Source organism: Plutella xylostella, chromosome 2 (genome assembly GCF_932276165.1).
Source record: "Plutella xylostella chromosome 2, ilPluXylo3.1, whole genome shotgun sequence".
Lineage (NCBI taxonomy): Eukaryota > Metazoa > Arthropoda > Insecta > Lepidoptera > Plutellidae > Plutella > Plutella xylostella.
Genome location: NC_063982.1, coordinates 1,265,943 through 1,291,380, shown reverse-complemented (window position 1 = coordinate 1,291,380; position 25,438 = coordinate 1,265,943). Strand labels below are relative to the sequence as shown.

Genomic DNA, 25,438 nt, shown 5'->3' with positions numbered 1-25,438 from the left:
AAGAAAGAAATGGATTTGGTTTTATAGTCTAATGTTTAAAACCTATTTATACCTATTCTGCTTTCTACGAGTAGTAGGAAGTTACTTTCTGTGCGACGATCGGTAGAAATGCGTATCGTTAAAAACGTAACACAACAACTACCAACATAATTATTATTTCATTTAATAGATTTTTCTCATTGACTTATATATTACTAGCGTAAGGACAGGCCCAGCCGTTCTAGAAAATGACACCCTCGCGTTGGCCCTAAAATCTCATAAATCTGTCATAATTTGTATGAATTAGGGCCAGCGAGCGGGTGCCATTTTCTTATGACAAAACGTTCTGACGGGCGTATCCTTCCTTTTGAAATCATTGATTTTTCTACATAATGGCGAGCAGTGGAAAAGTTCCACTTACAATATCGATTCCAAATTACCCCAATTTTTAAAACAAAATAATTTATTATATAATGAAAATATAACGTTTTTGTTAATATGTATACTTCAATATTAGAAAGAATGACCTCTTCTGGCACAGGTGCTTATGTACTTAAAAGAAGGGGTCAAGCTTAGTTTACTCAAAATTTTTTTGCCAAATGAATAAACGTTTTTGTATTTTTGTACTTTGTATATTGCAGACGCTTACATAAAGCTATTATTTTAGTTTAAGGGTAATTTGGGGGCATATTGTCACTGGTGCTTCTTCATTGTTCTCGAGTGTATTTATCAGAATCCTATGAGGTATAGTTATACATATACAGGGTGTTGCAAAATTGGTATACTAAACCGAAACCTACATGTGCAGCATGTTATATCTAAACCCGAAACTGAAATAAGAATTTGGAAATTCGCGAAAAAAAATTTTTTTTTTCCATAGTAAAAGTCACGTGACCAACAAAGTTTCTATGGAAAATGATATTTTTTTTTTCGCGAATTTTCAAATTCTGATTTCAGTTTCGGGCTTAGATATAACATATCATATTTCATATTTATTCATTTCAAAACAATATACATTGTGTAGAAAAATTCTTATAACTAAAATCATTAACAGGCATAAACACATTGAAAAATAATACACAGGCATAAACACATTTCGAAATAATTAATTAACAATAATAAATGTATTACAATAAAATTCGTCAAATACAATAAAATCAATTATATTATAAATGTCCTTTAGATACAATAAGATTAATTTGTAATTTGTAACTTAAGATCTAGATAAGTATTCATCAATGGAATAGTAACATTTCTTCAACAAAAATGACTTAAGTTTGTTTTTAAAAATAGTTTTGTTATCTATTAACTTTAGCTCTACTGGCAGTTTGTTGTACAGCACAATTGACTGATACCTCGATGTGTGCTTTGCTATTTCCAAAATTGGGACAGGATGAACATTTTTTATTTCCTTTCTTCTCGATGCATTTCGGGCAAGTTTATTGTTCACATCTTCAAATTTATGAAGATTTTTGGCTAAGTCGGTAAGCAAGACGAATATATAAAGACATGGAACGGTGAGTATGTCGAGAGCGACAAAATGTTCTCTGCATGATTCCCATTGAGGTATTCTTACTATAGTACGAATAGCTCTCTTCTGGCAAACAAAAGCCTTATGCGAATTATAGTCGTAACTATTACCCCATAACTTTATGCTATAACGAAGTCTAGATTCAACCAGTGCGAAATATACAGTTCTCAATTGTTTAATAGTTATCTCGTCACGCAGACTTCTAAGAGCAAAACACGCAGAGCTGATGGTACATTCTATAGAGTTAAGCTCAAGCTTCCAATTTAGTAGACTATCAATATGTATACCTAGGAATTTTACTTCACTTACAGTCACTACCTTGTTTCCATCAACTGAAACGTCCAACGTTTCATTGTTCCGTACTGTAGATTTGAATAGCATGACATTTGTCTTACTTGTGTTTAGTTTTAAATTGTTACAAGTAAACCAAGAATTGAAGGCAGATAATGCTGTATTTACTTGTACTTGAAGATCATTCAAAGTATTTGATGATAAAATTGCATTAGTGTCGTCCGCATATATTACTAATTTAATGTCTGGAATAAGATTTATGATAAAATTTATAAGGTCATCTGTGAATAAAATAAATAAAATCGGACCCAAAATAGACCCTTGGGGAACACCCCTAGTTATCTTAACCATCTTTGAACGGAAAGATTTCTCTACACCATCAACGTTTTCTTTAATTTCTACAAATTGGATTCTGTTGTGCAAATAGCTTCTTAGTAAGAGCAAGATGTTAGCCCGGACTCCATAATATTCTAATTTATTTAATAATATATCATGATCAACGGTATCAAAAGCTGAGCTGAGGTCTAAAAATAGCCCAGCTACTTTCTTACGATCATTGAGATTCTGAACCACATCATCTATTAATTGATCAGCAGCATCAGTTGTGCCTATACCCTTAGTATAACCAAACTGACAACGACTCAAAACATCATTGCTGTTAAGGTGTAAAAGCAACCTGCTTTTAATAATTTTTTCAAATATTTTAGACACAATAGTTAGTAGAGAAATTGGTCGGTACTTTTTTGGGTCAGTCCTGTCACCCTTTTTGAAGGTAGGTATTATTTTTGCTATTTTTAATTGTTCAGGAAATAGGCCGATTTCTACACAATTATTTAAAAACGTTGCAAGGGGCAAAGCCAATATATCAAGGTTTTCCTTAATTATTTCAATTGGGATTTCATCATACCCACTAGATTTTTTATTAGGCATCTTCTGTACTAGTTTCGTAATTTCAATGTCGTTCACGTCTCTAAAAATAATGTCGTGTTCTATTCTTTTAGTATTACTACCCAAAAGATCAGATGCCACCTTTGTGTCAGAATTTACGAGGTCTTTGCCATGATCAAAATTTTCTGAGAAAACGTTAACAATCTTTAATGGGTCAGCAGTAATCAGATTATTTGTCTTTAATTTGAGCTTCTGTTTAATTTTCAGGACACCTTTGTTTCTATGACGATTTATCACTGACCAGATTGCCTTTGAAGAGTTAGATGATTTTTCTATTTCATGCTGTACCGCGTTTCTCTTAAGATTACGAATAACTCTTCGAAAAATTCTTACGTAGGATGTTTTATATTTGAGGATAGTAGCATTACAATTCGAAGCACTACAAGTACTTAAGAACCGTTTCATCTTACTAGCAATTCGAACCCCTTTAGTTGCCCATTTGAGTCTTGTATCACGTTTAATATTTACTTTTTTTGTAACTAGTTTGAAACAATTTTGAAATGTCTCACTCAGTTTACTAAGAAACACATTGATACTCATATCATTCCAGTTAAGCTGCATCAGTTGTTCTCGAAAAGCTTGTTTAGATTTTTGATTAAAAATCCTTTGTTCTCTATACATAACTTGTTCATTACCATTTTTTCCTTTGCTCTTCTCCATTTGTACCGTGCAGAATATACCCGCATGTCCATCGGCTAGATTATTATGATCAACGTCAATTTTAATTATGTTCTCATCCGGTAAATTAGTTAAAAAGTTATCAATACAGGATTGACTTTCATTTCTAATATACGTGACTGCATCAATCAGGGGTCTAAAATTATAAGATGTCAATAAAGCCAAAAATTCTTGTTTGTATTGATTATTTAGTAATAGATTCACATTAAAGTCACCAACTATGATAGTCTTTTTGTTGAAGAAGTAGTCTAACAATTTCTCTAATTTAACAATAAATTTACCAAATAACTTATCACTAGGTATACGATAAAAGCAGCATGTACATAAATCAGTTTGAGTATCTCTTGTCCCACAGACTTCGAAAATATCTGTTTCAAAGAGACTCTTACAAAACAGTATATCCTCGCACTGTCTACCAGTAACTGATAGTATTAATGTCCCCCCTCTAGATTTATTATCTCTGTAACAATAAGAGCTCATCAAATAATTAGACAAGTTAAAAAGAGGTAGAGTATTACAACTCAAAAAGTGTTCACTAAAACCAAACATGCTGCACATGTAGGTTTCGGCTTAGTATACCCTTTTTGCAACACCCTGTATAGTTGCCTATTCAACGCCCGATTTAATAATACATACTAAATACCACTGCACGCATACATTTGCATTAAAATCTAATAAAGACATGAGTACCGAGTCAACGCATGCCTGTTGCATGAATAAATCGAACATATACATCGAATAGTAACCGATCAGTCGATACCATAGAGTCATAGAGTCTCAATCTTTGCAAAAGAAACAAGAATAACGGTGAAGGAATAAATACATCGTGAGGATACCTGCACATCTTGATTTTAAAAATCTAGATGTGTACCCTATGCTATGATGAGCTTTTTACAATATTTGTACGTACTCATTTAAAAACGGCGATACGGCTCTCGAAGTCTCGACCTATCACGTGAGTACAAGTGTACGGCGAAAAGCGGATGACACGCACTCACGCCTTGTACTAATGTACTCCCTTGCGGGGTAGGCAGAGGTGCATTGCTGCACCCACTTTTCGCCAGAGTGTTATGTTAGCCCCAATGTAATAGGGGGCGGGCCTATTGCCATTTTACGGGCACATCCAAGACCCGAGAACAAATATCTGTGTTTAAACAAATATCTGCCCCAGCCGGGAATCGAACCCGGGACCATCGGCTCAGTAGTCAGGGTCACTAACCACTACGCCATTCGGTCGTCGTGAGTACAAATGTACGGCGAAAAGCGGATGACTCGCGTGCGAATCATCTCTCACTACCCCTTCGGGGATTACAGTAGTGAGTACTACGTATGTAACAAGAATGACCTCCTTAGTAACTCCTTACTAGACCTACCTAGAGCTGGTTGAGCTGAATAAGGGGGATTTGACGACCGAATGGCGTAGTGGTTAGTGACCCTGACTACTGAGCCGAAGGTCCCGGGTTCGATTCCCGGCTGGGGCAGATATTTGTTTAAAAACAGATATTTGTACTCGGGTCTTGGGTGTTGATATTTATATTTAGTATCTATCTATCTATGTATTTGTGTAGATATATCAGCTGTCCGACACCCATAACACAGGTTCTGCCTAGCTTGGGGTCGGATGGCCATGTGTGAGATGTCCCCACATATTTATTTATTTATTTATATGTACAAAGATTCCACTCGAGAGAGCCACGTGTACAGGAACTTCACCCGTTCAGAATAGAATAGAATGGACATACTTTACTCTCTCCTTTCAGATAACTATACCACTTTTGCACCACCATGTATAGGATTTCCCGAAAATTACTATAGGTAGGCATACTAAACGGACGACCGAATGGCGTAGTGGTTAGTGACCCTGACTACTGAGCCGATGGTCCCGGGTTCGATTCCCGGCTGGGGCAGATATTTGTTTAAACACAGATATTTGTTCTCGGGTCTTGGATGTGCCCGTAAAATGGCAATAGGCCCGCCCCCTATTACATTGGGACTAACATAACACTCTGGCGAAAAGTGGGTGCAGCAATGCACCTCTGCCTACCCCGCAAGGGAGTACATTAGTACAAGGCGTGAGTGCGTGTGTTTTTTTTTACTAAACGTGCTTTTTCACCAGAGATGTGCAATGCTACGTTGCTATGGATGCGTTTGATACCCACCAATCATTGGTGTATCACATACAAAAACAAAGCAAAAACTCTCGGCATTTACTGTCAAACCGTTTAAGTTCAATCTAATGACAACCATTCTTATTCTTATTCTTATTCTCTGTGGGGGTGTAAGTACCTGCACCTGGCTCTCTCGAATGGAACCTTTGTGCATATCCCCAAGGTCTAAACTGCCTTCCTAAGCTTGGATCATTTCCCCACCACGCTGGTCCACTGCGGGTTGGTGGGTTCACATATCTAGATGTGCTAGATCTAGATATGCAGGTTTCCTCACGATGTTTTACTTCACCGTAAGAGCGATGGTTTACATTGTACTTAAGTTAAAAGAACTCATTGGTACATGTCAGCGCCGGGATCGGACCCGCATCTCTGGCGTGAGAAGCGGGCGCTTACCCGACTGAGCTACCACCGCTCCTGACAACCATTGTACATACCAATGAATAAAATCACAAATCTAACTGAATTAATTCAAAATAAGAGCTCAGTGGCAGAAGTGTGGAGTTATTTGTCGAGACGTTTCTTTTGCACTGACACTCCATCTAGTGTAGCGTTATTTATGTTCTAGACATAAATACCTACCTAATATAAATTTAATTTAGTAAGACAGTAGTAGTTACGTACCTAAATAAAACATTTATTTAGTTACATATTCGATATGTACTAACTTATCGATACTTACTATCGACGTTTCGATAAACGCTTAAAATCGACACTAACTACAACACTGGCCCTTTTGTTTTGGAACCTGCCTAGATGCGTATCCCCTCTCGATCCTCCGGCTCGCCTGCCCCGCCATCAGCGGTCGGCGGCCAGCGCTCCTTCCATTCCACCTCAGACCGCGGGACGCCGAGTGCGTGTCTCTCTAACCAGCGCGCATTTTCACTTTGCTCCGCTCTGAACGGACGTCTTATCGCTGCATAATATATAATAACTTATATTAGTTATTCATTCTTAAAGTCTAAATTCAGTGTGTGAATCTTCCCCACTTTCGGGTGAGTTGTGAACAGATTTGTCTAGCTTTCTTACGTATTAAATTGTGTTTTAAATGTGTTAATTTCATAGATTTGTATAACTTAGCTTCCATTTTATTTTATTCGCTGCTTACGCCTTACGCTTAGCTAACGTAACTACTTACTAACTGCGCACTTATAGCAGCCAAGATGGCGGACATGCAATTACGCATTATCATCTAGACTATTTTAGACATTCCATCATCATCAGCTTTTATATTTCTTTTATTTTAATTACGCTAGCTTGCCTAAATGCATTAACGTAGTTTTATTCCAAATTATGCTGCAGCTAGTGTACCGCTTTCGGCCTTTCTTAATAATTTCTACTTTTTCTTTAATTAATGTTAGGTATTCCGTTCTGGTTTTCACTGCCGCCTCAATCAAGTTAGATTAGGTGCTCTTCTGTAGGTTTTGATGACGGTATGTGGAACCTAGATGGTAACTGTGTACTGATGCGTTGGATTTCTATCTATTCCAGGGTCCACGGTACGATTTACCGACTGCACGGAACTTCTACCTACTTCTACGGCTCGCCCTCTACGTGCTGGTTCGGCAACCCCCTACCTTCGTGTTGCTGACCACGCCGCGCAGCCGAGCTACACGCCACGCGCACGCAACGGCCACGTGACCTGCCTGCCTACCTACCTGGCCACTGGAGAAGAGGACTTCCACGCCGGTCGCGTTATCGGGATTCCACGCCGATACTCTTCGACTCAGGGGAGTCCCTATCCGTGCCAACTGAAAACTGACTGATCGTGTAGTGTAGGCCTAACCCACGTTGACCTTTAAATAAATTTGTGTCAAGCTGAACCCTGGCTTTCTCATTTCTACCTCTCCGTTAGCTAGCCATTTTTCATAAGCGCGACACTAGTTCGTATTAAAAAAAAAAACACGCACTCACGCCTTGTACTAATGTACTCCCTTGCGGGGTAGGCAGAGGTGCATTGCTGCACCCACTTTTCGCCAGAGTGTTATGTTAGTCCCAATGTAATAGGGGGCGGGCCTATTGCCATTTTACGGGCACATCCAAGACCCGAGATCAAATATCTGTGTTTAAACAAATATCTGCCCCAGCCGGGAGTCGAACCCGGGACCATCGTTTCGTATTAAAATATAGTTGATTTTTCAGCAACACTAAGCTACAGGATGTCCTCCTAACATGACATTGTAATTCGAAACCTCACATGTGAAAAAAAACAGTGCTACATATTTTTTTCTAAATAAATAATTGGCAAGTGTGAATAACACACGTACATTCGTACATAACATCTTATATTATATCTCTTGTACCTAATTAAAATATAATTGCCGTATAATTATAAGTAATTACCTACCACAGATTTTCAATGATACCAGCGCGATAATTATATACCAAGGCGCTGACAGCCAGGGGAACTAAATCTGTATTTATTATTAAGTTTTTTTACTGTTAACTACTAATTATATTAAAATAATGGGGTGTGAAAAATTTCAGCTATTTGACTTTTTAAGCCAATTACCGAATTTTTTTATTTAAAAAAAATTACAAAATTACACCCAAAATGGGCGGTAGCACAGATAATTAGGGAGGTAAATATAAATAAAATATAATGTTGACTTTGCCTACCAATTAAAACGAAATATTTCAAAAATCTTTGGTAACCTAATTACTAGCTAGCAGTCTAACTGTAATGCTTGGCTTCTCTTTGCACCAATCAGAACTCTGTGGGGTTACCACCACCGAACACTGGCATTTACCAATCCTTAAGCAGCGTCGCTCGTTTGTAAAATCTGACGTAACTTGTATGGATCTGACAGATGTTTGAAAGGCAAGCAATGCTGTTTATGGATTGTTAATTGCTAATATGTCAGTGGTGGTAGATACAATTGAAGGTTTTCTCTGGAACTCTACGACCAATGAGGTGGAAAATTTCCATTTATAAATTCAAACACCATAGACTATGCGTTGTAGCAACAACCGATAGGAATTTAAAAATGGAATAGAAAAAAAAACACAAGTCAGCGCCCTCACAAGTGAAGTGTGTAAAATGCGCCCTCAGTCAATAAAAATACTTAACCGTACAGAACTAATGACGTGGAATAAAATTTGTTTTATCTTTGTTTTGCACACCCTACACCCTGTCGACTACCAAATGACCAATAGACTCTAATCCCACAGACTAACGTCTATTTCCCAATGACAACATCGTATCTGGAATTGGTAGTCGCGAAAAATCGCTGAGCAATTTTGAACTTAACGGCCTTGGATTTTATATCTTGAATTTAAATTTTCTCTGCTGTAGAAAAATCTGTTCAGTGACGTAGGTGTTTAAGAGTATATTCGGGTGTCGAGTGATTTTTTCGATAAGGTTTTTTCTTAATTCAATCCATCCATATGTCAAATTGTTTCTCTCAGGGAGCATACGGTTTGTGAATTAAATAAAAGTAATGGTCGAAGCGGTTTTATCTGTGTGTTGTGTGTTGTGTGGTGGGAAAGGGTGTGTTTGGAAATGATAAAACCTCTATTTACACATTCATTTGAATAAAATTGTGAACATTGTAGTGGCTTTGAATAATTTATCTAGAAGTTTTGGTTGAGGGTTCTGCCATTAATTTTATAGATATTAATGAGAGTAAGTATGTATAACATTTTCTTTATTATGTATATAATTTGGATTTTGGGTCACAAATTTTAGGTAGGTTGTAGTCTTGTAGTAGGTACGATAGCGTAAATATTGAATAAATAATTAATAACCAATAAAAACATTAATAAAAGCTCCAATTTATGGGTTAATAACTAGATATTGCATATCATACTATTAGTCACATACACAAGTACCTACACACAACATTAACATCATAGACAACGACTTACAAAAAAATATTATTCTAAGGCCGCTGCCCTCTTTTTTGTAAATCCTTGATCATAGAACACTGGCTGGAAAGAAAATAACTTACCAGAACTAGGTCGGTCGCTGTAGCGGGTGCAGTAGACCCAGGCTGGCCACACCATGGGGCCATCGCCACTGGTACTGCTGGTGGTACTGCCTTGGTTACTGGCCCCTTCATCCACCTTCGACAAGTCTATAGCACCCCCCTTCACATCCGGCACCCGCGCCTCGGAACAAGGAACTTCTTTCGCGACCTCCTTTGGACAACTCTTCGGCGCTTCCGTTCGGTTTTTGAAATTCTTCCGCTTCGTCAAAGGATCCGTTATTCGACGCCCGAAATCCGCTTTTAGGATGTTGTCTATGCTGAATTTTAGACAGCTTTGGTTGAGGATGTTTAAGTGGGACTCGTTTTCTGGGGATTTCGGCTGGTAGCGGCGGTTTTCGTCCAAGTTTCGGTTGTTGCGTAATTCTTGGGTCTTCGGGTTGCGCAAAAAGTTCAACTGCCCGAATGGGTTCGAAGGAGGTGGACTTAAGTTTAAATTCGGATTAGGGATCGGGATTCTGCTCGGTAACAGACCTCCTTTCACATCCTGGCCGAGGAGAGGGTTTTGAAATAACAAATGAGGTTGGTTTAAGAACATAAGCGGGTTAGGTGAGATCGGGTTGGGGCGTAATAATAATGGCTGGTTCATGTTAATGTTCTGACTTAGCTGTGAGATTGCGTTCAAATGAGTTTGTATATGTTTGAACGAGGTGAGGTTGTTAGGAGGAGTTCCAGGGCTGGCTGGCAAGGATTTCGCGCTTTCAGACGGCGAATTATAAGAAAGTTGCGCTTCGTTGCCAACAGACAAGACAGTATCATCGCTACAGCATGACACGTCATCGTCTACACTGATTTCCGCTCTGACAGATTCTGAATTTGAATTGTGATCTTCGTTGTCAAACCGTGGACTATTCAGACTGTCTTGGGAGTTTCTGGGCGATGATTGGTCGAAATTCGGAGTGCTTTGGAGAAGCTTGTCCGTTGAAAAGACATTGTCTGGGCTATTGCTGTCCCTTTCTTTCTTGAGGACGTTGTGTATGGAGAAAGAGGAGGTGAGAGGTCTTTCCTCGGTCTTTTCGTCTTCTTGGTAGTCGGGTGTGGTGGTGTCTCGCGTGTTGGGGGAATATGGCTCTTCGTCGCTCTGCTCTAAGGTCTTGATTGGCTGCACGTGGTGCACCGTGGTGGAGACCGCCGCCATCTTGAATTTTCTTCTACGCCATCTGTGTGAAAGAAAATTTTGTTTAAGTAATTTTGTTTGAAGACATGATCTAGTATTAACATAAAAATATATTATCATGGTTTAATCATGTTTATCTTAGAACGGTTTTTGTAGCATAATTATAAGCCGTTTGATAGCCTCTTGAAAACGTGAACTTTTTTTGCAGGAAACTATGTTTAGCAAAGTCACTGGATATGAAACAGTCATCTTAACTGACTTCAGAACTATTGCGTAAAACTTTATATTTTTTTTTTTTGAAAACCACACCAAAATCACCCTGTAGCAGCTGACAATCCCAATTTTGCAACACTCTGTATAGTTGAGTGTGATTCCGTTACTTGAAACTAACCGCAGCCGCGACCGCAGAATACAAGATCAATCGGTTTTCATTTTAAAGGTGATATAAGTTTGTACACATTGCGTGTACTTATCTCTGTCTGTTATAGCGGCTCTACGGGATAGAATGACACTTCTGACGAAGAAATACACCTAAGTCTAAGTACCTAACTATATTTTTTAAATCACTATATATAAATAACCTATTATACTGATTACATTCTTTAGAATGACTCCTTTATTAACTATTCTTCAGTTTACATCACTTACTTAGCTTTTTTTAACACTCTGTATATCAGTTCATATACTTCATATATACAGGGTGTAACATTTAAATCGGTCAGTATACCTAAGCCTAAAACTAAGATTATAGGACCAACATTATCCTCCTTTGGATTCTTTCAAGATGAAAAAAAACACACACTCACGCCTTGTACCAATGTACTCCCTTGCAGGGTAGGCAGAGGCTTTCAAGATGATACCGACGAAAAGAGGGGTGTTATATGTTGTAACGTATCTGTGTGTATCTGTCTGTGTAACTGCTCAACTGATTTTCGTTTCGTTTTTTTAGGGTGATCGGCCATGTTACCCCGAGTTTTCTTAAGCATATTTTGTCAAAATCAGCCTTTCAAAAATTTTGAGTGTTGAGTATCGGGTGTTTTAAACGTAGTCAGGTTAGCTTTTAGTCAATTCTTTTATCTCAGATAACAAATTGATAAGGGCAAATGACAAATTTTGAAAGATTTGTAGGATTTTTTTTCAGATTACCAGATGATATTAAACTTGACATTGAATTTTTTGGACTTATCAATTCAGAATCACTTTAAATATTGTTTAAGCTTCAAATCGCAACACCCTGTACAATTGTTTATTACAGTCCAGTACAATATAAGTATATCAGTTAAACTGAATCGTATCGTAATAAGTACGCGGCTGTACGCCGACTACCGGCGCCGCGGCGGGGCAGGTGCTCTACTTTGATGTAGGGTCAAACTGTGCTACCACAAAAAAATTTAAACACTGTTTAACAAGTGTTTAAAACGAAATTGGACAGATTTTGTAGGCGTTTGACAGCTATAAACATCCGTTAAATACTGTCTAAGTTTTTGTGGTAACACCCAAAGGGTTTATTCAAAATGAACGTAGAAATTACAAAGTCTGTACCTAGGTATATCAAATTATTTATAAAATTAAAATATATTAATTATTCAATTCAAAATTTAAAATGTTTTATTTGGTACGATAAATTAAAACTTTAAATACTTAAAAGTAAATAAATAATATTATTAATACAAAAGCTTTAATTAGTCGTAGAAAAAAAATTAATGCATGTCATAGGTTTTGCAGACTTCTCTACGGAACGGAGTATGCCTCAGTTTTTTTTTAAATAAATTATTTCACTACAGCGCTAGACTTGGAATAGTCATATTGGACGGTCTGGGATACATTGTATGCGCTGGACATGGGTAAGTATATAATAAGTATATATATATGTATGTCACTCGAGGATACTCCTTTCGTGCACCTCTTTTTCATAACTGAAATATAGGTAAGCACAAGCACGTAAAAAATACACATCTTTAAGCCTGCGGGAATCGTTTTCCGTCGCTACAGGGAGGTGAAACAGGCTATTAAATCCCCTGTTAACTAGTGCTAGAGTTTAAGTTAGTTTTCTTTTTATTATAATTAATTATGTTATTTATTACTTTTGTGTATTGTTTATAATATGGGCCACTGATGCCTGAAATAAAGGATTATTAGTATTATTATTATTAATATACGTTAGTAAACTATTCAAAATTGCATCATTAACTCCAAAACTCAATTGCCAAGTAGAGCATCTCTCCGCGCGCGTCGCCGCAGACCACACACGTCGACCAAGCAGGTATTTCGCTTAATACGCTTGCTAACTTGCATACTAAACTGTACAACGGAATTTAAACCTTATCGTGTTGTGTTAAGACCTGTTATCGTTCACGCGGCGGGTCCGAAGCGAATTAGCTGAGCAGAGAGAGCTGTCGTTATCGACTTTATGTGTTGAACGGTAAGCGTTATAATAGCTTAACTAATGTGTTTTAAATATGTTGGAAGGAATTTGGACCTTATGTTGAGAGGGATAAGGTGCAGATTGCATTGTGTAAAGACAGTGGTGGAGTATCACGAAATGCGATTTTAAGGTGTTAGTTAAAGATTTTAGAATTCCCGGCCGAGACTCGAACTCGGGCGGTGTCTTTGGGAAAATTGCTCTTTTGTTTTCGAAATTTCAAATCTTCAGTTATTGAAATGGTTTGCGATTATTCCAATTTAGAAAATAATTTTAGTTTGTAGCGATTTTTCTAACCGTTACAGTTGAAGAAGCTGCAGTCTGTTTTTTAATCTCAGATACCAATAGAACGATACGTCACTTAATCGCGGGACAAACGACTGTTGATGAACCGTTCAGAATAGCTGTCCATTTAGTATATTAATAATAACATGTGGGCACATCTCACAAACGGGCATCCGACCCCAAGCTAGGCAGAGCCTGTGTTATGGGTATCGGACATCTGATATATCTACACAAATACATAGATAGATACATATTAAATATAAATATCAACACCCAACAAATATCTGTCTTTAAACAAATATCTTCGACCTTCGGCATAGCAGTCAGGGCCACTAACCACTACGCCATTCGACCGTCATTTAGTACCTATCTGAGATTAAAAAACAGACTTTAGAAAATAATTTTCGTTTGTATTCTTCTATCCTACATAGCTGTTAAAATCTGCAAAATGTAGTGGCATCGAGTTGTTCAGAATGACCAACTGAGACTTTTTTAATCACCCTGTATATAGCATAAGTACCTAGTATATTAACTGATTACGACTGATACAAATATTTGGCCATTTCCCGTGACTAATAAGTGTTTAATTTAAATATTAAATCCAATTTAAATGTTAATTCTATAGATCGCTATGGCAATATACGAGTAGGTTCGTTAATTAGTGCCACGGCTCGTGTTATGGTTTATTTATACTTTTCCTTTTTTGAATGCATCCTAACTAATATTATAAATGCGAAAGTAACTGTGTCTGTCTGTCTGTCTGTATGTTACTCTTTCAAGCCAAAACTACTGAATGGATTTGAATGAAATTTGGTATACATATGGTCAAGACCCTGAGAAAGAACAATAGGCTACTTTTTATCCCGGAATTCCCACGGGAAAACTTTTTAAGGCGAAGCGAAGCTCGCGGGAACAGCTCGTTATATTATAATGCCTCAGTTTAAATAGCCTAATAGGATGACAAATGTGAAATCTATTGTTGTATATCCTACAATAATAGATTTCACATTTAATAAATAAGGTAATTACACTCACAAGCAATAAATTGGAAGAAATTCACAAAAAAAACATATAAACCACAAAAAAAGGTTTTTGCGCACTTTAATATAAAAAAGAAATTTTAAATAAAATAAAATTGCTAAACTACAGAGTGTCCCACGGTGATGCCACATAAAGGTATATTATGCTTAATAAATTAATTAATTCATTTTAATGAAATTCTATTCTATTCTCTGTGGGGGTAACAGTACCTGCACCTGGCTCTCTCGAATGGAACCTTTGTGCATATCCCCAAGGTCTAAACTGCCTTCCTAAGCTTGGACCATTTCCCACCACGCTGGTCCACTGCGGGTTGGTGGGTTCACATATCTAGATGTGCTAAATCTAGATATGCAGGTTTCCTCACGATGTTTTCCTTCACCGTAAGAGCGATGGTATACATTGTACTTAAGTTAAAAGAACTCATTGGTACATGTCAGCGCCGGGATCGAACCCGCATCTCTTGCGTGAGAAGCGGGCGCTTACCCGACTGAGCTACCACCGCTCAAGCATTATATTCAACAAGCTGCATTATATTCCATAATAATATTCATTTATTTCAATTAGCCATTAATTAACAAATGACAACAAACGATACTTTATGTGTGTAAGCGATGACAGTTCAATTTACTAGCACGTAGTTTTTTGCTGACCTTATCTAGTATCTACAGGTGTCTCTGAACTACTTTGAATTGGCACACAAAAATACCTATATCTACCTACTCATGGCAAAATTCAAACAAATTCTTGGAGAGCCAATTTTTATTTTTGAGAACTTTCAAAAGTCTCTTTTTTTGCTTACTGTATTTTTTACACATAGCTTGTATGTACATATGTATAGATAAACTTTCTTTAACTCATATTGTTTCCATCTATGAGTCTTACCACTTTATTCATAAAAAAGTTATAGGACGTTTTAGCTATTGAACTGTTTTGTCCCCTTTCTGTCAAAGAACAAATTTGTTCTCTGTCAGAGAGTGACAGAACAGTTCAATAGCTAAAACACCCATAACTTGTTTGTGAATAATAAAGGGGGTTAGAAATTAGAATCAATCTTTCGCGGGGTGGACGTTGATCTCATTTGTTGACTATACCTAGACCTCTACTAGACACTTCACCTTACTAGTAAAGTAACTACATAATTCTAAGCTAGTTCCATTTGACGTGTTAATGTATTTAAAATACATTTAACGGTCTTTAAAAGGTACTAGGATACCGAGATTGCCTAGGCTAGTATTCTAGGCATTCGCTTAAGTAGTCTGGGCCTGTTCCGGTATAACGTTATTTAGTTGTTGGTTTGAGATGTTTAGATTACGTAGGTTTTTTTTTGTGACGACCGAATGGCGTAGTGGTTAGTGACCCTGACTACTGAGCCGATGGTCCCGGGTTCGATTCCCGGCTGGGGCAGATATTTGTTTAAACACATTATATTTGTTCTCAGGTCTTGGATGTGCCCGTAAAATGGCAATAGGCCCGCCCCCTATTACATTGGGACTAACATAACACTCTGGCGAAAAGTGGGTGCAGCAATGCATCTCTGCCTACCCCGCAAGGGAGTACATTAGTACAAGGCGTGAGTGCGTGTGTGTGCGTGTGTGTTTTTTGTGACACAAAAAAAATTGACTAAAGTCTAGACGCGTCAAATATAATACGAATACGAATAGTTACGTCAAATAGGTAGTATAGGTGCCAATTTCTCCATTCTCGGTTAGAGAATTGACTTGTATAATCTAGCGTAAGGACAGGCCCAACCGCTCTTGAAAATGACACCCTCGCGTTGGCCCTAAAATCACTTAAATCTGTCATCATTTGTGATGAATTAGGGCCAGCGCGCGGGTGTCATTTTCTTTTGACAAAAAGTACTGAAGTGCGTATCCTTCCTTTTGAAATCATTGGGTCTAACCCAGCATAACCAGGGAGTAATGGTCAACTTTTGACACATCTGTCATGAATTTTATATGGAGATGACGTTTAATTTATAAATCAATCCCTGTCGTTTAGTTAGCCGACAATGGAGAAATTGGCACTAAACACAACAGCCAAATGACGCATATTTTTGATAAAAACTTGTAAGTATAAATGAAAATTATTTATAAATATTTTTTTGGGTAGATTATTACATAATTATGGTAAGTATGTAAGAAGTAGAACTAAGGCTATGATACTTTTTTAATATGAAAAAATTAACCCTTTAAAAATAAAAATTCTAAGTATTCCAATATATACTGTATATAAAGCCACCAAAAGTGTATAATGCACACACTCACTCACACAAGCCAAACAGAATAACAAATGTACTCTGTGGAATAACATTATATTAGAAATAATATTTTATCTGTAACTAACGCCATCTACCAAGTTTTTACGAAACTTTATGAAACTTTAAACTCGATCAATCGATAGCTAATTACTAGAATGTGAATTCTAGATAAAGATCAACACCTTTCATAAGGAATGGTCGTCCAATGCGTTAATAGACCCGTTACGTGCCATGCCCATACTAGGTCAGCCTAGGGTATCTAGACTACCTAGAGGCCTGCTATATTAAGTACTAGCTGTTCCCGCGCGCTTCGCTTCGCCTTAAAAAAAATCCCGTGGGAAATTCGGGATAAAAAGTAGCCTATGTTCTTTCCCAGGGTCTAGACCGTATGTATACCAAATTTCATTCAAATCCGTTCAGTAGTTTTGGCGTGAAAGAGTAACAGACAGACAGACAGACACAGTTACTTTCGCATTTATAATATTAGTTAGGATGTATGTTATGTGTAGATGTAGATACATCTCTAGATATTAAGGAACATAGCTTTATTGGGCGTACTACTTAATTTGCGTCATTATTAATTTGTTTATACACTCACGGGCAATGAAAAAGTTCCATTGAGAAAATCACCAAAAAACTTCTAAACGGAAAAAGCTAACTTAATGACGCCTTTTACAATGTTTAAGTACATTTAACGGCGCATCAGAATATTACCAACTGAAAACGTAATATATTGTAAAAAAAACCTATCCAAATGTTTAAAAAAATTGGGGCCATTTGGTGCACATTTTGTAACTGTTTCTTTGCACGTGAGTGTAATATGTGACCAGGAGGGACCGTTAAGTCAAAACGAAGTAACATTTACAAAGTAATTAGTAACAAAATCTTTACTTTTTGAATCCGAAAATGGTTGTCACAACAAGTTATAGTGCCACAAACTTATCTGTTCCGGTGACAGCTCAAATAAATCTCTAATATTTCTTAACTCTATAAGATTGTAAGTTTGCTCGTATTGTTATTTCGCTCTTGCGGTGTTAATAAACCCATCTAATGTTTTAAAATATACAATTCATTAGTAAGTAATGAGATATGGATCAATTTAGTTCGCTGTCACCGGAACAGATAATAAGTTTGTGGCACTATAGCGATAAGTACGCAGGTAGAACATAGAGCTCTCTGGGTACCTAGAGGTACCTAGGCCTAGTCTGTTCTATATCAGTATCATCTCTAGATATTTAGGAACTGGATAGATTTATATTATAGGTGGGTTTATTGCTTATATTTGGTGGTGCTAACCCACGTCAATGGATTGATAAGAGTGCCATTTGAGTAACAAATAAACTTATCACAAGAAGAATGCTACTCAGAGAAGTCAGGTATCTCTGCGCCAGACTGTACAAATATAATATTATCATCCCTCCAACATTTATACGGAAGGAAGGCCCCAATTTAACAATTATACTCGTATTACAATTATATTTTGCTTTCAAATTACGCAAGCAATGATATTAATAGGTAAACATAAACAATTATTTATATTTTATACTAGCTGTTCCCGCGCGCTTCGCTTCGCATTAAAAAGTTTTCCCGTGGGCATTCCGGGATAAAAAGAAGCATATGTTCTTTCCCAAGGTCTACACCATATGTATACCAGATTGCATTTAAATCCGTTCTGTAGTTTTGGCGTGAAAGAGTAACAGACAGACAGACACAGTTACTTTCGCATTTATAATATTATTATACAGGGTGTTGCAAAATTGGTATACTAAGCCGAAACCTACAGGTGTGTGAAGTTAGCAGCCTAAAGTTAGCAGCCTTTGAATAGCCGACCAAATTAAGATGGTCACTTCAGTCATTGCATACTTTATCAATTAAAACACGTATAAAGCCCCAAAACATTGGAATAACATTGCTAGGTATTCATATAAACACTATAATATGTTCTAAAATAAATAAATACTAAAAAATACGACGTTTACTTACCGTCGCCCTTGTTGGTTAATGGATATTTTATATGGGGGAACCAAGATGCCATAGACCTGCCAGCATCTCACCTGGTTTCTTATGTGTGTTGACTCATAAGAAAACACTGACAGAAGTTTCATCAACATTGAAACGGTATAGCAGGTGTCCAGGAGCCACTTTCTGACAGATTTTGGGTGAAAAATTTACAATATTTCACGAATATTCAAGTTTTCAGGTAGAACCTGAAGGAATTCAGCTGCAAATGATAGTTAATATGAAAGGTATTATTAATACCTAGAAACGGTTTTCAGCAATTTCAGAGTAAATGACTTTTGGTGAATATTCAAGAAGAAGATCAGAAAATAAAAGTTAGCAGCCCAAGGTTAACATTTTGTATGGGGGCACAAAGATGCCATAGACCTGCCAGCATCTCACCTGGTTTATTATGTGTGCTGACTCATTATGAAACACTGACAGAAGTTTCATCAACATTGAAACGGTATAGCAGGTGTCCAGGAGCCACTTTCTGACAGATTTTGGGTAAAAATTGACAATATTTCACGAATATTCAAGTTTGCAGATGGAACCTGAAAGAAATGAGCAGCAAATAATAGTTCATATGAAAGGTATTATTAATACCTAGAAACGGTTTTCAGCAATTTCAGATTAAATGACTTTTGGTGAATATTCAAGGTAAAGATCAGAAAATAAAAGTTAGCAGCCCAAGATTACCATTTTGTATGGGGGCACCAAGATGCCATAGACCTGCCAGAATGTCACCTGGTTTATTATGTGTGTTGACTCATTATAAAACACTGACAGAAGTTTCATCAACATTGAAACGGTAAAGCAGGTGTTCAGGAGCCGATTTCTGACAGATTTTGGGTAAAAAATCACAATATTTCACGAATAATCAAGTTTGCAGGTGGAACCTGAAGGAACTCAGCTGCAAATGATAGTTCATATGAAAGGTATTATTAATACCTAGAAACGGTTTTCAGCAATTTCAGAGTAAATGACTTTTGGTGAATATTCAAGGGGAAGATCAGAAAATAAAAGTTAGCAGCCCAAGATTACCATTTTGTATGGGGGCACCAAGATGCCATAGACCTGCCAGAATCTCACCTAGTTTATTATGTGTGTTAACTCATTATAAAACACTGACAGAAGTTTCATCAACATTGAAACGGTATAGAAGGTGTCCAGGAGCCACTTTCTGACAGATTTTGGGTAAAAAATCACAATATTTCACGAATAATTAAGTTTGCAGGTGGAACCTGAAGGAAATCAGCTGCAAATGATAATTCATATGAAAGTTATTATTTATACCTAGAAACGGTTTTCAGCAATTTCAGATTAAATGACTTTTGGTGAATATTCAAGGGGAAGATCAGAAAATAAAAGTTAGCAGCCCAAGATTACCATTTTGTATGGGGGCACCAAGATGCCATAGACCTGCCAGAATCTCACCTGGTTTATTATGTGTGTTGACTCATTATAAAACACTGACAGAAGTTTCATCAACATTGAAACGGTATAGCAGGTGTTCAGGAGCCGATTTCTGACAGATTTTGGGTAAAAAATCACAATATTTCACGAATAATCAAGTTTGCAGGTGGAACCTGAAGGAATTCAGCTGCAAATGATAGTTCATATGAAAGGTATTATTAATACCTAGAAACGGTTTTCAGCAATTTCAGAGTAAATGACTTTTGGTGAATATTCAAGGGGAAGATCAGAAAATAAAAGTTAGCAGCCCAAGATTACCATTTTGTATGGGGGCACCAAGATGCCATAGACCTGCCAGCATCTCACCTAGTTTATTATGTGTGTTAACTCATTATAAAACACTGACAGAAGTTTCATCAACATTGAAACGGTATAGCAGGTGTCCAGGAGCCACTTTCTGACAGATTTTGGGTAAAAATTGACAATATTTCACGAAAATTCAAGTTTGCAGGTGGAACCTGAAGGAAATCAGCTGCAAATGATAGTTCATATGTAAGGTATTATTAAAACCTAGAAACGGATTTCAGCAATTTCAGATTAAATGACTTTTGGTGAATATTCAAGGGGAAGATCAGAAAATAAAAGTTAGCAGCCCAAGATTACCATTTTGTATGGGGGCACCAAGATGCCATAGACCTGCCAGCATCGAACCTGGTTTATTATGTGTGTTGACTCATTATAAAACACTGACAGAAGTTTCATCAACATTGAAACGGTATAGAAGGTGTCCAGGAGCCACTTTCTGACAGATTTTGGGTAAAAATTGTAAATATTTCACGAATATTCAAGTTTGCAGGTGGAACCTGAAGGAATTCAGCTGCAAATGATAGTTCATATGAAAGGTATTATTAATACCTAGAAACCGTTTTCAGCAATTTCAGATTAAATGACTTTTGGTGAATATTCAAGGGGAAGATCAGAAAATAAAAGTTAGCAGCCCAAGATTACCATTTTGTATGGGGGCACCAAGATGCCATAGACCTGCCAGCATCTCACCTGGTTTATTATGTGTGTTGACTCATAAGAAAACACTGACAGAAGTTTCATCAACATTGAAACGGTATAGCAGGTGTCCAGGAGCCACTTTCTGACAGATTTTGGGTGAAAAATTTACAATATTTCACGAATATTCAAGTTTTCAGGTAGAACCTGAAGGAATTCAGCTGCAAATGATAGTTAATATGAAAGGTATTATTAATACCTAGAAACGGTTTTCAGCAATTTCAGAGTAAATGACTTTTGGTGAATATTCAAGAAGAAGATCAGAAAATAAAAGTTAGCAGCCCAAGGTTAACATTTTGTATGGGGGCACAAAGATGCCATAGACCTGCCAGCATCTCACCTGGTTTATTATGTGTGCTGACTCATTATGAAACACTGACAGAAGTTTCATCAACATTGAAACGGTATAGCAGGTGTCCAGGAGCCACTTTCTGACAGATTTTGGGTAAAAATTGACAATATTTCACGAATATTCAAGTTTTCAGATGGAACCTGAAAGAAATGAGCAGCAAATAATAGTTCATATGAAAGGTATTATTAATACCTAGAAACGGTTTTCAGCAATTTCAGATTAAATGACTTTTGGTGAATATTCAAGGGGAAGATCAGAAAATAAAAGTTAGCAGCCCAAGATTACCATTTTGTATGGGGGCACCAAGATGCCAAAGACCTGCCAGAATGTCACCTGGTTTATTATGTGTGTTGACTCATTATAAAACACTGACAGAAGTTTCATCAACATTGAAACGGTAAAGCAGGTGTTCAGGAGCCGATTTCTGACAGATTTTGGGTAAAAAATCACAATATTTCACGAATAATCAAGTTTGCAGGTGGAACCTGAAGGAACTCAGCTGCAAATGATAGTTCATATGAAAGGTATTATTAATACCTAGAAACGGTTTTCAGCAATTTCAGAGTAAATGACTTTTGGTGAATATTCAAGGGGAAGATCAGAAAATAAAAGTTAGCAGCCCAAGATTACCATTTTGTATGGGGGCACCAAGATGCCATAGACCTGCCAGCATCTCACCTGGTTTATTATGTGTGTTGACTCATTATAAAACACTGACAGAAGTTTCATCAACATTGAAACGGTATAGAAGGTGTCCAGGAGCCACTTTCTGACAGATTTTGGGTAAAAATTGTAAATATTTCACGAATATTCAAGTTTGCAGGTGGAACCTGAAGGAATTCAGCTGCAAATGATAGTTCATATGAAAGGTATTATTAATACCTAGAAACCGTTTTCAGCAATTTCAGATTAAATGACTTTTGGTGAATATTCAAGGGGAAGATCAGAAAATAAAAGTTAGCAGCCCAAGATTACCATTTTGTATGGGGGCACCAAGATGCCATAGACCTGCCAGCATCTCACCTGGTTTATTATGTGTGTTGACTCATAAGAAAACACTGACAGAAGTTTCATCAACATTGAAACGGTATAGCAGGTGTCCAGGAGCCACTTTCTGACAGATTTTGGGTGAAAAATTTACAATATTTCACGAATATTCAAGTTTTCAGGTAGAACCTGAAGGAATTCAGCTGCAAATGATAGTTAATATGAAAGGTATTATTAATACCTAGAAACGGTTTTCAGCAATTTCAGAGTAAATGACTTTTGGTGAATATTCAAGAAGAAGATCAGAAAATAAAAGTTAGCAGCCCAAGGTTAACATTTTGTATGGGGGCACAAAGATGCCATAGACCTGCCAGCATCTCACCTGGTTTATTATGTGTGCTGACTCATTATGAAACACTGACAGAAGTTTCATCAACATTGAAACGGTATAGCAGGTGTCCAGGAGCCACTTTCTGACAGATTTTGGGTAAAAATTGACAATATTTCACGAATATTCAAGTTTTCAGATGGAACCTGAAGGAAATCAGCTGCAAATGATAATTCATATGAAAGTTATTATTTATACCTAGAAACGGTTTTCAGCAATTTCAGATTAAATGACTTTTGGTGAATATTCAAGGGGAAGATCAGAAAATAAAAGTTAGCAGCCCAAGATTACCATTTTGTATGGGGGCACCAAGATGCCATAGACCTGCCAGAATCTCACCTGGTTTATTATGTGTGTTGACTCATTATAAAACACTGACAGAAGTTTCATCAACATTGAAACGGTATAGCAGGTGTTCAGGACCCGATTTCTGACAGATTTTGGGTAAAAAATCACAATATTTCACGAATAATCAAGTTTGCAGGTGGAACCTGAAGGAATTCAGCTGCAAATGATAGTTCATATGAAAGGTATTATTAATACCTAGAAACGGTTTTCAGCAATTTCAGAGTAAATGACTTTTGGTGAATATTCAAGGGGAAGATCAGAAAATAAAAGTTAGCAGCCCAAGATTACCATTTTGTATGGGGGCACCAAGATGCCATAGACCTGCCAGCATCTCACCTAGTTTATTATGTGTGTTAACTCATTATAAAACACTGACAGAAGTTTCATCAACATTGAAACGGTATAGCAGGTGTCCAGGAGCCACTTTCTGACAGATTTTGGGTAAAAATTGACAATATTTCACGAAAATTCAAGTTTGCAGGTGGAACCTGAAGGAAATCAGCTGCAAATGATAGTTCATATGTAAGGTATTATTAAAACCTAGAAACGGATTTCAGCAATTTCAGATTAAATGACTTTTGGTGAATATTCAAGGGGAAGATCAGAAAATAAAAGTTAGCAGCCCAAGATTACCATTTTGTATGGGGGCACCAAGATGCCATAGACCTGCCAGAATCACACCTAGTTTATTATGTGTGTTGACTCATTATAAAACACTGACAGAAGTTTCATCAACATTGAAACGGTATAGCAGGTGTTCAGGAGCCGATTTCTGACAGATTTTGGGTAAAAAATCACAATATTTCACGAATAATCAAGTTTGCAGGTGGAACCTGATGGAATTCAGGTGCAAATGATAGTTCATATGAAAGGTATTATTAATACCTAGAAACGGTTTTCAGCAATTTCAGATTAAATGACTTTTGGTGAATATTCAAGGGGAAGATCAGAAAATAAAAGTTAGCAGCCCAAGATTACCATTTTGTATGGGGGCACCAAGATGCCATAGACCTGCCAGCATCTCACCTAGTTTATTATGTGTGTTGACTCATTATAAAACACTGACAGAAGTTTCATCAACATTGAAACGGTATAGCAGGTGCCCAGGAGCCACTTTCTGACAGATTTTGGGTAAAAATTGACAATATTTCACGAAAATTCAAGTTTGCAGGTGGACCCTGAAGGAAATCAGCTGCAAATGATAGTTAATATGTAAGGTATTATAAATACCTAGAAACGGTTTTCAGCAATTTCAGATTAAATGACTTTTGGTGAATATTCAAGGGGAAGATCAGAAAATAAAAGTTAGCAGCCCAAGATTACCATTTTGTATGGGGGCACCAAGATGCCATAGACCTGCCAGCATCTCACCTGGTTTATTATGTGTGTTGACTCATTATAAAACACTGACAGAAGTTTCATCAACATTGAAACGGTATAGAAGGTGTCCAGGAGCCACTTTCTGACAGATTTTGGGTAAAAATTGTAAATATTTCACGAATATTCAAGTTTGCAGGTGGAACCTGAAGGAATTCAGCTGCAAATGATAGTTCATATGAAAGGTATTATTAATACCTAGAAACCGTTTTCAGCAATTTCAGATTAAATGACTTTTGGTGAATATTCAAGGGGAAGATCAGAAAATAAAAGTTAGCAGCCCAAGATTACCATTTTGTATGGGGGCACCAAGATGCCATAGACCTGCCAGAATCTCACCTGGTTTATTATGTGTGTTGACTCATTATAAAACACTGACAGAAGTTTCATCAACATTGAAACGGTATAGCAGGTGTCCAGGAGCCACTTTCTGACAGATTTTGGGTAAAAATTGACAATATTTCACGAATATTCAAGTTTGCAGATGGAACCTGAAGGAAATCAGCTGCAAATAATAGTTCGTATGAAAGGTATTATTAATACCTAGAAACGGTTTTCAGCAATTACAGATTAAATGACTTTTGGTGAATATTCAAGGGGAAGATCAGAGAATAAAAGTTAGCAGCCCAAGATTAACATTTTGTATGGGGGCACCAAGATGCCATAGACCTGCCAGCATCTCACCTGGTTAATTATGTGTGTTGACTCATAATAAAATAATGACAGAAGTTTCATCAACATTGAAACGGTATAGGAGGAGTCCAGGAGCCACTTTCTGACATTAGTTATCATCAGTTTTTTCGTACTTTC

The 25,438-nt window shown here is 37.0% G+C and overlaps 1 protein-coding gene across 2 annotated transcripts in view; it reads right to left on the bottom strand.

Annotated features, from left to right (window-relative positions):
* Positions 1 to 25,438, bottom strand: part of LOC119692182 (homeobox protein invected) — an 83,375-nt gene that overhangs the window by 44,118 nt on the left and 13,819 nt on the right. For both annotated transcript variants that reach the window (XM_038111689.2, XM_038111683.2), the window contains exon 2: positions 9,543 to 10,738. In XM_038111689.2, coding sequence (XP_037967617.1) covers positions 9,543 to 10,716 — 1,174 coding nt within the window. In that variant the 5' untranslated portion in view covers positions 10,717 to 10,738. The remainder of the gene's footprint in view (positions 1 to 9,542; positions 10,739 to 25,438) is intronic.